Source organism: Varroa jacobsoni, unplaced genomic scaffold (genome assembly GCF_002532875.2).
Source record: "Varroa jacobsoni isolate VJ856 unplaced genomic scaffold, vjacob_1.0 scaffold_675, whole genome shotgun sequence".
In the NCBI taxonomy this organism is placed as follows: Eukaryota; Metazoa; Arthropoda; class Arachnida; order Mesostigmata; family Varroidae; genus Varroa; species Varroa jacobsoni.
The window spans coordinates 42,980-57,430 of record NW_019213577.1 but is presented as its reverse complement, the minus strand read 5'-3'; the positions used below and the strand labels follow the sequence as shown (position 1 = coordinate 57,430).

The 14,451-nt window shown below is 39.6% G+C and overlaps 1 protein-coding gene across 7 annotated transcripts; it reads left to right on the top strand.

Annotated features, from left to right (window-relative positions):
• Positions 1 to 1,530: 1,530 nt before the first annotated feature.
• On the top strand, positions 1,531 to 7,971 carry LOC111262573 (uncharacterized). 7 transcript variants are annotated; one of them, XM_022836905.2, is made up of 4 exons: positions 1,531 to 3,447; positions 4,933 to 5,365; positions 5,499 to 6,278; positions 6,475 to 7,971. In XM_022836905.2, exons 3-4 carry the CDS (start codon positions 6,216 to 6,218, stop codon positions 7,597 to 7,599), a joined length of 1,188 nt encoding a protein of 395 aa, XP_022692640.1. In that variant the 5' UTR covers positions 1,531 to 3,447; positions 4,933 to 5,365; positions 5,499 to 6,215; the 3' UTR covers positions 7,600 to 7,971. The 7 variants fall into 7 exon arrangements, with proteins under 7 accessions (XP_022692640.1, XP_022692646.1, XP_086825338.1 ...); XM_022836911.2 differs by having other exon boundaries at positions 4,933 to 5,626; positions 6,018 to 6,278; XM_086969212.1 differs by having other exon boundaries at positions 4,933 to 5,626; positions 6,006 to 6,278.
• Positions 7,972 to 14,451: the final 6,480 nt, after the last annotated feature.

The window sequence follows — 14,451 nt, the reverse complement described above, 5'->3', positions numbered from 1 at the left end:
ATATATCGTAGTATGGGGCTTAAACCACCAATCTCACTTCTTTAAAGCCAAAATATGAGGCTGAAGTACCGTTGGAACAACGATTATAATTAAAAGAGACTGCCTTCGAAAGAAATGCATCATTATACCGACAACATCGTGATAATGCCAAAACAGTCAGTAAAATAAAGATTTTACTTGCGTGCTACGAAGTGAAAATAATAGCAATGGATATTCAAACTTGCCATAACGGGATCCTAGCACCTACTGGCAAAATTATTTTAAAATCGATTATCTTCCCAATAATATATAAGAATAAAATGCTTACTGTCGCCTAACAAAACTACTTGTATGAAATCTTATTATTACATATTGCAGATCGAGTGGGAAGGCTCATTATACAGGGTAGAATTTTACCGTGCACATTGCCGGCACACAAACTAAACATTGAATTGTAACTCTAACCAGTCTCTGATATTGTTTGACATAGCCGATGACATTAGTAGGATAAATAATAAGCGCATTATTCTGCTTTCCGTTATATGTACAAGTGCAGATTTATGTAATTATTTAATTAAGTAACACATAAATCTTGTATCAAATATAATATACGATATATTAGATATAAACAGTATCCATTTAAAGGTGCTTATATATATATATATATATATATAATATAAATAAAATAATATGGAAGTTTTTACAATTTAGTAAGAGTTACAGAGACTTATAAAATATATCTGAGTACACTGCTAAATTCTTACAAATTTATTAGCAAATATGTTTAATGTGATCTCTGATAAAAGTTCAGCTTGCAGACACTGTTCATGCATTGTTTTTAAACGTGAGGTAGCGATGAAGCCATGAGTGATTTTAAGAATGAAAGAAATATGTTAGGAAATCGAATTTTGCGGCGAAACCCACGCGGCGATAGGCAGTAGGTTTAGTAGAATATTAAAGCAAAGACGTTTCAAAGCTGTATAAGGTGATACATGCTGTACCTGTTTATCTATAGGGATACAAAGGAGCCATACTACTATGACCAGTAATTGGAATCACTTATCTGAGAGATTAAAAGGCCTAGTCATTGTATATATCGTACTATATTGGCAAAAGCAATTTTTCAGGCAGTGACAAATTCAATTTCGTTGGAATTTGGGGCTTTCGCGCGTCACACACCTTCGGTGATCTGAATCCCGGAACCCCGGCAATATTCAATTATGAAAATTATGGGCTAGTCTATTTAAACGAGTTGTCTACATAAATTGAGTAAACTACGATACGTACGGGGCACCAACTTAAGACTCTTTGAGCAAGTTTTGTCGTGGTTACAGAAAAAATGTTTCTTTTCCTTAACTGTACACATTAAAACAACAAACAGGCAACATCTAATGAATGGAAAATTCGATACCGTTAATTATTTGTGTTTACTTACAAAGTAGCAAAGAATATACGAGTGAAGTTAAAGCTGATATGCTTATTATTTTTTCATTTAAATTGCTATAAAAAATATTTTCTTCTTCATTCTCCCAAAAACCTCATTCTCCGAAATTAAATGGATCGTCCGCAATTCAGCTCGGAATGATGCAACAACTTTGATTGATACATGCATTTATTATTTTTATAGATGAAAAGCTCTTTAGAGATTACTCATACAAAGTTGCTTAGCGCTTGATGAACTTCAAATCCAAAACTATACTAGGAGATCAGTTTTGCTTTAATTTTATTTACATATTTATATATACGATATTGAATATATTTCTCGTGTATGAGGCAATTATCCTACGCAACAAGGCCCATCTCAACGCAGGGGGCGGACAATTTGCCTTTATATTAAAAAGAAAATACTTTTTTAGTTTAAATGAATGCCAAATAGAAATGTAAAACAAATTTAAATAACATTACTATAGATAGCCATTTCCTTTGCCTCGAGCTCGATTGAAGATATCTATAGAAAATAATTAAGTGTCGTACCAGTGTTTAAGATATGAGCTGCACTTTGTTCTACAAATATTGGAGGGAACTCCGAATAATACAACTAATTATATATGTCCAGTGCGTATTTCGACAACAAAAACAGTATCTGGCTTACCGACTGGAAAATAAGCGTCGCTGAAATAGTCATACATTTTAAACACAGGTTTATGATTGCAAAGAGCTATGCTTAATAGCAGTACTAGATGTAAAATTCGAAAGAACTATTTAGGTTTATAATTGATGTGGAAAAAAACACACTTTATCAAATGATGAGACAGTGATTAGTAGCCGATAACAACAGATGTTAGTACTTTTCATTGTAAACATGTACATGTTGTAAAGTTAAATAGCAAACCAGTAACTCTAAATGAAACAATTTGCGAATGTATGATGACACAGCGCTCATCGTAGAAATGAGTTAGTATCTGGCTTAGGGTTACTTACATGAAAAAAATTCGCGCCTAATACACGGTATATACAATACGTCGTATTCATGAAAACGCATGTTAACAAATTAAAGCGGCTAAATACTCAATTGAATATTACAGGCTTGACACACTATGGGATCTATTGAGTTCTTTGAATAATCTTCTACGTTCAATACTATATGCATAATGCATATCGCAAGCACCATTTTCATCTTTTACTTTTCCACTTAATACGCTAATTGCTTGAGTTCATTATCTATCGAAGATAGCACGTTGGTAACTACGCCAGCAGAAGGTGCCCACTCCATCTTTGTGCAGTAGTATAATCCCGCTATGTTTACGCGACTGCAACATGCTTGGTCAACGTGATTGCCCTCGTGTAAACGAAGCCAATTAGTCTACGCTGGCGCGTCAGTGAGTCACATGTGCAAATGCTAAAGTCTCCGAACCACCGAACGGCGGGTCATCGATTAATCCCGCTTTGAAGCATTGAGGTACAGTCGCTTACAAGCCTGCCCGAAGTGAAAAATCTCTGCAGACACTTCGCTGCGATCTGTAACAAACAATATTAACTTCTCATTCCGTTCGGAAGCGGTACTTCAACGGAACGAGACTGACATGAAGCGGCTTCTTCAACAGCTGCTTTCCAATACGAACGCTTCCCATAGGTCGCCCCCGTTGGCTCAATCCGACACCCGATTTTCGTCTGTTCGTCACAGCTCTTATGAGTTTGCTTGTCGAAACATGTCGAATAGATCTGGTGTATCACAAGCGCTGCAGTAGAGTCAGAAAGGGGCACGTTGAACTTTGCACTGTAATAAGCATATCACTTCGAAAAGATGGTTTAGTCCAAACGGGAACGACAGCTTCACCGCCTATCGTTAAAAGGGGGCAGCTGTTTCTGTGGCCACCGAGTTTAGTAAATGATTGTAGCTATAGATGCATCGGTAAAAGGCTCCAATCAGGCTACAGTAATAATTAACGGAGATCGGAGCTAATACAAGTGAAAGATTAAATCAAATGTGTTTACTAGACGGATGCAGACAACCTCAAAAAGCCAATGGTAAAATTCGTTTTTGAATGAAGGTTCAGTTATCTCAGCGCGTCTGAATAGAATTATTTGAATAGCATTGTCATCAGCCGTGAATGGAATCCAGACATATGAGATTACGAGTACCACTGACCCAGTTGATTTCGTGCTTTAGATATGATTTTTCAATTAGATCCACCGCCCACTACGCGATTTCTAAGTTTCTACGATTTCGAAGTTAAGCGCAATGTGAAATTTCACTTTTTCGTAAACTGCCTTCTCATACGCTATATCTCTTTTCATGCTCAGAAGCTTTGTGGCTCTGTTCTTGAGAAATATATGTTTTTGTTCTCTCTGTTGCTGCATTAATCGACAGTTTTGATGATGTTACAATTGAATTTTGCTTTAAATAGATTGGGCAGATGTACAAAGTGTGTCTTGATTTTTTCAGAAGAAATTTGAGTCTACTAACGTATGGATAAATATTGTTTTTCGATGCACACGTTTAAACCAGTGTGGTTTCGACATTTTACTGCAATGTTGGTTTCCAACCTACAGATTCATATTAATTATGCGATAGTTAAATTAGATAGTTCTCATAGACTTTCCGTTAAGCACGGCACAACTTCTCCTGTGCCTCACATAATTTTGAATTGAAAATATACGTGGTCTGCGCGTATCCTGCGCATATCCTTAGGACAGGTCTAAGCGAAGGATTTTCGTGAGTCTTAGTAATAGTACCTGATAACGCTGAGGTCGACCGCAAAAACCTCTTACGGAAGTTTTCCAACTTGCTGTAGTAAAAAAATTTCAAGCAATAATTCAAAACTGTAAAAGGCAATTTCAGCAGTACAGGATTCATCAGAGTGATACAATTTTATAATAATGTAATTTCTCTGGAGGTCAGAGTGCTGTTACATCGGATCGCAGTTACTATGCGGCACTTCGTTAGCCGCTTGAATAACCTTTTAGTGTTACTTTTTTCTTTTATTTACTCATGTTTTTTATGAATGTTCAAGCAAGATTATGGATACAGCCGTCAGTAAGGTTAGCATATGAATATTTTTGTCAATTATTGCCTTAACTCTATTGACCGAGAAAAAATCGCGAAAAAAGTGTAAAATAGACTTTTGTTTATTTCTATGTGGAAAGGGAAAAGGGGTAACTTTGTCAGCCAAAGTGAGGTCAGCAAATAACCAAATATAACTTGAGTCGTGTAGATTAATTTCATTGTTTCAATACATATATATATATATATATAGGACTTGGACAAGGAGATTAGAGGTTTTCGAATTAACCAAAAAATATATTTCATATTTGCTTCATAACATATGTTATACGTCCCATCAGCTCGCCATCAAAAAAACATGGCGAAACTATTTCAACTTGGTTAGTTAAGTTTACCTATTTATATATCCAGTGTTCTGTACTTCATTATCATCACATGGTTGTAACCTGAATTTTATCATGACTGATTTTGTATGAATCTGTTCTGTGCATTATCGAAACCGTTAATAGACGCTTTCAGGGCGGCAAGATCAGACATTAGGATCGGAGGAGACCCATGCAGCTATGAGGCTTTTGTAAAGTCATACGTGAAACTTGGGAGAATCGACATCGGCTTAAAGCACAGTAGAGTGATGAAGGCCATTAGTTGAATGAACAAGAAGGTCATTGGGTGGAAGTCCTATACAACAGGGATTGGAACACTTAACTACTCAACTGAATATTTAATTGAACTATGATCATGGTCTAAAAATAAGGACGCTTGCCTAATGGTTCGCCGTGATCTCATACTACTCTCGGATCGCCGGCTCGCTGCATCATTCATAATCTCCTAACGATTAGGCAACGCTCCAGAGCGCTATAGATCTACAAATCACCAGAGTTAACGATTACGGAAGCTATGCCATTTACTATTTAAAATGTTTAAATTCATCGTTGCAATTGGGTAAACGAATTACAGCTTGATCTATCCGAAGTGAATTATGACAACAAACCGGAGAAATTACATTGTTGCCTTGAAGAAACAACCTGTGAATCTACAAGAAATTGTCCTGCGTTCATTTTGTGCACTGTTTAAGGTATAACTGCATCATCAGACGGAGATGGCGTACCCTTTGGTTCGTGCGGTGCGAGTCCACGTCGCAGTTTTCGAATTTGTCCCGCAATATACCATACTATGTAGCGTTACGCGTTATGTGGGTAGCAGGTAGGTGGATAGGTCATCATACTCGAAAGCTAACTTCTATATATGAGAAAAGCTGTGAAAGCCAGGTAGTATGCTACCGTCGTACTCTAGCTTAAGCGAATCCTTTCGGACGCAAACTACATCGGAGCCTCATATAATTGTAGTAGTCAAATACTTAAGCTACATGTCTTTATTCAGTGTTGTTAACATGCCATTGTATGTATGATGCCTTTTAAAATGATTCGTTTTTTTCCTATAAGCCATGATGAACGATTAAGTTTTAAAGATTCCGTGGCCTGCCGTAGCATGGCGCCGAGAGTGGAACTAACTGATCTGTTCGTCCGCATTCGGGTGACCTCAAGTCCTCGAACGGGACTTAAGATATTGAAAGTCTACGTAGGAGTCTTTACAGACATGATATGATCCTACCATTGTGCCACGGTATCTGCACGACCCCAAGAGAGCGCGCTAGTTTCCTCGAATCCTGACGGTACAGTAGACGTACCCCAGCCACTGCGCGAGGAATGCACGGCTTGGGGTTGAGGGCGAAACGACCCATGACGAATTGTGCTTCCCGCGTTAGAAGGAAAGAGAGTTTCACCTTTAAATAATGGCAGACTCCAACGGAGATCTCACTCTGAATCTTGCGGCCGAACAGAGCGCGGTCTCAAAGGCAGGTCATTCAGTTGCTTTTCTTAGTGGAATCTGTTGCACACTGCATTAAACGTACCAACGCTTCGATTGGTAGCTATGGTTACACCAGCCGTTACATAGTTGCAATACGGTTCGCTATCATTTGGTTGGCTTTCAACTCATAACAATTTTGACTTCTGATTATTAATTCTTAGCATTTTCTTTCTTTTTTTCAGATGCGCTTGCTATATTTGGTGTTCGGTTTGCTGGCGATCACAACGGCTAGTACCCATTTTGCTGGTATAGTAGGTGCCGTGAAGGGCGTCACGGCACTTGGCGATGCCGTATCTAGGCTAGTGACCACTATTTTGCCGGCTGGTTTGCTGCTGCCATTTGCCGCACTAGGCCCTCTAAAGTTGTCGCTTCCGATGCTTCTCGCCCTAAAAGGAATGGGCTTTCTTAAATTTAAGCTGCTGCTTACCAAAGTGCCCCTCCTATCACCGGTGAATATTGCGTCTGCAAAGTTTGGCCTGCTTAGGGCCAAGTATGGACTAGGAAGAACTGCACTTTCTACCGTTGGTAAGGCCAAGATGGGCTTGATTCAACTGCCCGTGAAGCTTACCGCCTTCAAATTGGGAGCTTTGGCTGGAACGACGGCTGGTGCTAAGGCAGGCCTAGCTGCTTATAAAACCAGGCCGAAGATGGGCATCTTAAAAGCGACACTTCTGCCTACAACTACTCTGTTCAGTGAGTCGAGAAATCTTCTCAATAATATCAGCATTCCAATGAAAAAGATCACCGTGCAAATTCAACGCGACCACAAACGTAACCATGCCGAACCCGAAGCAGAATCTGGATCAGAAGAGCCTTTATACGATCAGCGGCACACAATGGCGCCTCGTCCTGCCCCGGCTTATACCCCATTACCATCCCCCTATACTCCAGCACCCCCGGCCTATACCCCGTCGGCACCTGCATATGTCCCAGCGCCATTGCCAGAACCGATATACCGCAAACGTCGCAGCGCTTATACTGTTGACGATCAACTTACCGTAGAAGCTTTGAGTAGCATTTTCACATATATTCAGACGTACGACTCAGACCGCTGTGTGCATCGATTAGTTTGCGAGCTGGCTGTTCAGCCGGAGCTGGCGGGAACAAAATTTGCAGACGTCACCCAATTCATGACCAGTCTCCCTTCGGATCCCGCTGCCCCGTGGATGTCGTACAAGAACGCTTCAGCCACTGGATCCACATCTCGGAATCGTACCGCTTGCCGTCAGCACTATAACAAATGTGGACGACCCACTGAGCTTCTGATCGAAACCGCCCGACGTCGCCTTGCTGGGGTTGACTTCTAGACTTTTGCATAGTTATACCGATATTTGTCGCATCTGAAGCATGTGCAATACTGTTCTGTCTATGAAAATCTGCGACCGTAAACTAAGGGGCCTAAGGCAATCTAGGTAAGAATTCAGAAGCACAGCGGATGGCTGAAAATTGCCTTTGCGAAATGAATATCCTATTCTGGTGAATGATGAGTTATAGTTATATCATCGGAGAAACGGACAACATGCGAACGTATTTCAACTAAACTTGTATGTCATTACAGATAACATTGCAGCTCGTGAACACATTTATTATTCAAACACATAACGATATTAATAATTCTTTCTTCTAGTAAATCTTTTAATAATTCAAGTACAACTAAGAAATAAAAGAACGGCAATATACTTCAAGGATTTTTCTTTAAGTATTTTCACTTAAGTACGTTATCGGTGGAGACTAGCATTTTTTATTCCATAATGGTTGCTAGTCTAACTGAAGGTAACTCGGCGCGAGCTAATACTATGCTTTTTTTTTATAGAATTAAGCCTTTTATTGGTTAGTCCTCGATTCTTTCAGTATGAGTCTCCTTTTTGTTAACAGTCGACCGATATTTTTCTGCCTCTCAGTTACGTAGAAGCATATCTTTCTTCTATAAGTTCATCTACTTCCCCTTCTGTATATGCACCGGTTTATACCATTTATGTTTATTTCAAAAATAACAGACAACGCTTTCTGGCTTACCGATAGATCAAGCTGCTTACTGGGACAGCCGGCGAATAAAGGCAAGCTCTATACGTTAAGTTGAATATGCTTTCTGTACCAAAACGAACGAATTTAAAGATATCATGTACTTTTTGTCATTAAGAGGTTCCTAGTTTGAGATTTGTGCACATGTCTGATTAGAAACTGAGGTACGAAAAATTACTAAATCATTGCTACTATTCTACTTGGACATCATTCTATTTAAAGTGAGAACTCACTGTACCATATAAGCAGCAGTGCTCTATATTATTAGAAATATATAGTTTTTTTTTAGCTTAACGGCCGCACCAGAAGGGTATAACCAGTCTTGTCATCAGGAATATAGCTATATTCCACAGATGTTATATAGAAACAACAATAATAGGATATTTTAGGAAAAAGGCGTGTACAAATTTATAAGCACCCCTTTAAGGAACCATCGGTCATTACGTGCCGCGTACTTCTACAAATACAGAAATTGTTCTGGATCTGTATTGCATATGTGCGTATTTTCAATAATTAGCTTTTAGAATGAAAACTTTAAAATAAGCTAAATTCTGGTACTTGATCTTTTTTAGTCATATTGATCTCTAAACGTTTCTCTAATGAGACAATTTATATATATATATATATATATATATATTTAAGTTAATCTTGAAATAGAATTAAGTTTAAGAATAACTACGAACAATACGGTGCGACAACCGAGTAGCCTCGTGCGTAGTTGTGCGAAAGGCACGAATCTATGGAAATGGAGATTAGAGGCCAAAAGAAGATCCAGGAGAACCTCACATTAGAAATAAATAGTATGCATATAGGCATAGGGTCACTATTGCTTGATTGCGTTCGTTTCAATGGATGCTGTATGTACGGTTTTGTGAGGCTTAGCGGTCACCGTACTCTCGGGAAACTTCAAAGCACTGATACCCAGATCTCCGCTGTGCACGTAATGCGTATCCGACCTGCCGCTGCTTAACAGGTGTCTACCTCGCTAGCCTATTAAATTTTCTTCCAAGCTAACTGGTCCAACATTATCACAACACGAACTCAATGGTCTAACAGACGAGACATCGTAATCTCCGCTTAAATATACTCTTTGTTCAAAATTCAAAGGAAACCAACGACCGTTTGCCGGCTCGCCTGGAGAAAGAGTGGGATCTTTCTTTGTTCGCTGATGTAGTCCACCGTAAGGCTGAAGTAATCAGCTGCGTTGGTGTCAATCGACTCCGGTACTTTAATCGATTTCATAAACACACATTCTACACAATCTGATTGAATTTCATAGAAATTCTAGGAGCTTTGTCGTCGTTAATTATAAAAATAATAATCAACAGGTCTAACCAGTAGAAACATGCTTTCTATGCAGACAGCTATTTTGTGATGAATATACTTCAAAATGCTCGGAGATAGACGAGAAAAAACCTCAACCAATTTTAAAATACTTGCCTTAGAAAAAAAACGCGAATCTCCGCAAATAATAAGCTTAAACTTTGTCTGAGCTTAAGCAAGCCACTGAATGAAAGGGTTTTCAGCGCTGTCTTTCGTGCAGAAGATTGACCGTCATTTCAAGTCTTCGAAACTGATAATACTTTTTTGGAACCTGACATTACTAGCAAATGCGCCACAGATTAATGCAGCTTCCCCTTTACTGTAAAATATCTCCGTCTTTGACACATACGAAAAAATATAGAGTGATCAATAATCCTATGTGGGTACTCTATCATATACTGGATGTGTATTATAATCAATAACAACAACAGATATTATAGTATAAGGAAACTGTACGAAGTGTGAATGAAAACAATTATCGATGGTGCCTCTTTGAATTGTCAACTGAAAAACTAAGGGGGGCAGGCTATAGAAGGTGAGTGTGTCCCATCACAATGTCCTAGGATTTATCACGCTACCCTCTTGTTTTACCGACCACCTGGGTTTACTTTTCTCGGTTTACATTAATTTTAAGAAGAAGGGAGTTGCCGTGTGCACATGATTCGGTCAGCTCAAGCTTGCTTAAGATGTTGAGGATTTTCCTTTAGCATATATGTGTGATGCTTCAAAGGTTAAATGATTTAGTAGTAGCTCTCTTGGCCGACCCCCCGGTCTGGAGTGCTTCACCGTTTCCGGCCATTGAGTCTGTCTGGAAACTAGTGCAAAAGCCATGGAGTACCCGGGTTCAACTTTTATATTCAGCCGCATAATCTTTACAGATAACAAAAATCATCGCGGCCAATCTCTTCCCTTGAGTGATGCTTCCGTTGAGCATCGTCGATGAACCTTTTTACCTTCGGTGGAAGCACATTTCAGGCCTATTCTTTTATTTAGGCAGATGTGGCTGCTCACACATATAGTGTAGGCTCTCGGGTATGTAGATATGTAGAAGAATTCATTCAGCTATTTTATTATGGCACGACATATCCATACTTGGATAGCGTCCCCATTGTCAGCAAGTCGCTTACCGCACGAGAAAATGCGCAGGTATTAAAAGGTTAATTAGTCAACAGTCGTTTTGTAACTTGCAGCAAAGGATCAGTACTTTTTCTGTCAATCAGCATATTTATGAGAATTGGCAGAAGTGCGATGTCGGAGGAGTACGACCGTCATCCGAATACATTAAGTTATTCTCAGAAAATGTTTATTGGCAGGCATACGGCAGCCATAACAATCTAAAACAAAATACAATTTTTAAACTGTAGAGTTCCACCAAACTTGGGCACGATTGTGTTTAGCATACGATTGTGTGTTCGAGGTGACTTATAGAGCGTCTTGCAGGGTTCTTACAACGAAAAGTCTGAAGTAACAGCCTTTTATTATGCATGAAATCGAAGGTATAGTAGAAAGGTTCATGATTTTTCAGATATGATGGAAGTCTAGAGTTAACCTGATGACCTATGTAGAGGCTTTTGCAACGTTAAATGTGTTACTTGAAAAAAAAAGTACCCTATCACTTTCGTAGACGCGCAACGAAAGTGTCCTTGTAGGAAAAGAAACGCAAACTTTTTGAAATCGGTTGTCCATTCTTAAACATAAAAAGTGTCAATGTAATAGGTATCAGACACCAATTTCATTAAAATGTTAAAGCCATTCTCTCGAGCGTCGCAATACACCGATACGCATTCGTGCCACCCACTGACTACTATTAAGCAAATATATACCGTCAAGTTAGTTCAAGTTCCGCAACGGCGGACGGATAAACCAATAGATTACGGTTGGCTATTGCCTTTATCCTAGTACACTTTATAAACGGCTCCATTTAGTGTTTTGAATGCATCGATAAATCTTCCGCATTCATCCCCCGCCTAAATTATGGTTCGCGCTCATGGTCCCATTAGACTCCTAACTTAAATCCCGTTTCACTGCTTCACCCGTTCCTGCTATATGTGTTCACTCTATACTCAGAGTGAGCTCCGGTAGACTCCACGATTACCCATTCGCAAACCCGTCATTCCTGCAAATGACAGTCCGTCCCAATCGAACAGCCCACAAGTTTGTATGGGAGGAGTCACAATTCGGCTCCGCCTTGTGGGGCTCCGCGGAGCAGATTCACTAGCTTCAATGAGATCCGATGAGACCGCCCTGAGGAGCCCACGACGCTGACCTCGACTGACTTCAACTATGAAAAACCAGGACGAAACAAGAATGGCGGACAAACAGTGAAGGAGAGAAGCTTACCGGAATTTGTAACCTTTTAAATAAATAGTATTTCGCGGTGGCGATTATAATGGCACTGTCCTAGTTATTGGCAAGGGTTTTCAATTTACTACGCAATAAGTAACTGCTACGGGAATACAGGCCATAAAGGCTCTGAATTTCCACATGACCACATTTACGTAGTTGGATATCCGTTTTTGTTTCTTGATTCACAAACACCCGAGAACGGACTAAACACACCATTACGATGGCTTAATTTGCGACTTTTATAGTCAGGTCTGGCGCAATGTGCTAAACATGCATAATGGAATATAGACACAGGTGGGTTTGTTAATCCTTTTCGTATTACTATTATATATGCTGGCTCATAGAAATAAACTCGTTTCTTCTTTTTCATAAATTGGAATAATAAGACCCAGTTGAGCTCTATTTGAGATCATTAACAGCAGCACTACTGTTTGCTGTGTCTGGCAAAAATCTTAATAAAAGTAATACTGATCAGATACACTGAAGGTTGCAAGATAAAAAGTGGTCATACAGGTCAGAACTAAAATAGATTAAAACGAACATCTATGCGAAGTACTAGAAAAGTATATTACCGTATTCGGAATAATAGTAAATTTTGCTTATTGCTTTACTTTTTAGTTGTGTATTTTAGTGGCCAATGAAATCTCTCTTGCTCTACAACAATTATAGCTAAGAAATACCGGTTCACCTAACAACTATCTTTTATTAATCAAAAGTGCCCCAAAAACCACCCTGGTGGAACTGGAAGAGCCCGCCGTAGTCGAGGATGCCGCATTCGAACATCGCAAGCAGAAAACGGTGAGGAGCTACTTGACTTTCGATCTGGACCATGTGACGTTCCTCGTCGGGGTCCGTTTTTCAACCGACACGCTAGGAGTTACGTCTGGGTATCCTCGTATCCGTAGACCCACGTTTGGTTACCCGTAATACCATGTTCAAGCAGATTTTGCTCTTCTTGAAGCGGCAAAAAATTTCCTGGCCCAGTTTTTTTCCAGTAGATATTTACTGGAGGTTCAGCTGTTTCTACAGAAACTTTGTCGTAAACCTTCTGACCGTTGAACGGTAAGTGAAAATGAGCTGACTTAAGCCAATTCGGATCTCTGTTTGTTGTGCTAGCTCCCTTATGGTAACTTGGGAGTTAGGCAGCCCGAGTTGTCGTACTTCCTCCACGCTCTCGTCCGTGATCGCTGTCACAGGCCTTCCAGGATGATGACTCTTCTCTTATCCGTTCCGAAACCCTTTACCGCCTGTTTACTTAAATTTCACAAAACCTAATGCATTCTCGTCACTACATTTGCGAATCACAAAACTATCTACGAATATTTTTTCGATCTTACTAAAAAAAAACTATAATTGCATTGGATTGTTACGGAAGTTTACCTAGTTATGGCAGACCCCCGTTTTTGCCGCAGTAAACGTGAGTCGCAAACAACTATTCGACAAGGCGAAAATTCAAACAACTTATTGATTTCTGAATATACGGTCCTAAATATCGTATATTTAAGACCGTTTATTCAGGACGTAACTTTGGCAGGCTGTTCGTTTTACCGGGCGTGTGCCATTTTTCTAGAACGAAACAAGGATGTTGTTACGGCGAAAAACAGTGAATCGGTTTTGGGACTTGAACAGAGATGATGTAATGTTTTTACGGGAAAAAGATTGATCTGAAACTATAAATTTCTTGAGTTGAGCCAGATCGCCACTACAATTTCGCAAGTGCGTATGCGGTTGGTTGCAGAGGAGGCAGGTTCTAACATTATATGGAAAAAAATTACTGACGCAGAAGCTAATAGATGCAGTCTAAAACTATGCTTCCGACGATCCTTCTCTTTCGATCAGGACGGTAATTTACAAATTTGTTGTTGATAGGCGTCTCAGACAGATACTGTCTGAGGACAACAGAACAAAACACCTACCCATATCGTTAGCTTCTTAATTCTCTCAAGAAAAAAATTAGCAGGTCGGGAAGACATTATGGAAACGAAACTCCAGAGGATGTGCCTATTGTGAATCAAAACAAATTTTCGACCATATGCTAAGTGTGGTATTGAATAAAGGAGAATGCATGTTTCCCAACTCAGTGTGCAGCCGCGGACATGTCTGAAGGAAAACTATATGTTTTCACGGAAAGGTTTCCAGGCTGGCCGCTTGGAAGCACAAGGATGTACAAGGATGGATGCAAATGGCCGCCGAACAGTTCAGGTGCGAGTCATGTGGATTTTTATGTATGGAACGTTACTGAGGGAGAGTTCGACGGACCTTGACTTCGTAACGTCGATTCGCTCACTCGCCCCTTTATGAAAAAAGCGTTCCTACATTTGCACGGGTGGAACAGAATAGAATTGAAATCTCTAACTAAAGTTGTGATCACTTTGGATCGGGGCTAAATTGAATAAATAGTTCAGCACATGCAAAAGAACGTGCCTTGAAATACCCGAAATAAATGTGTAAACCTCCTTTAGATACGG

Excerpts from the sequence above, each read along its gene's own strand:
- LOC111262573 (XM_022836908.2), top strand. The coding sequence starts at position 6,216 with ATGGCAGACTCCAACGGAGATCTCACTCTGAATCTTGCGGCCGAACAG. Across the intron at positions 6,279-6,474 it reads AACAGAGCGCGGTCTCAAAG|ATGCGCTTGCTATATTTGGT; the intron begins GCAGGTCATTCA and ends TCTTTTTTTCAG.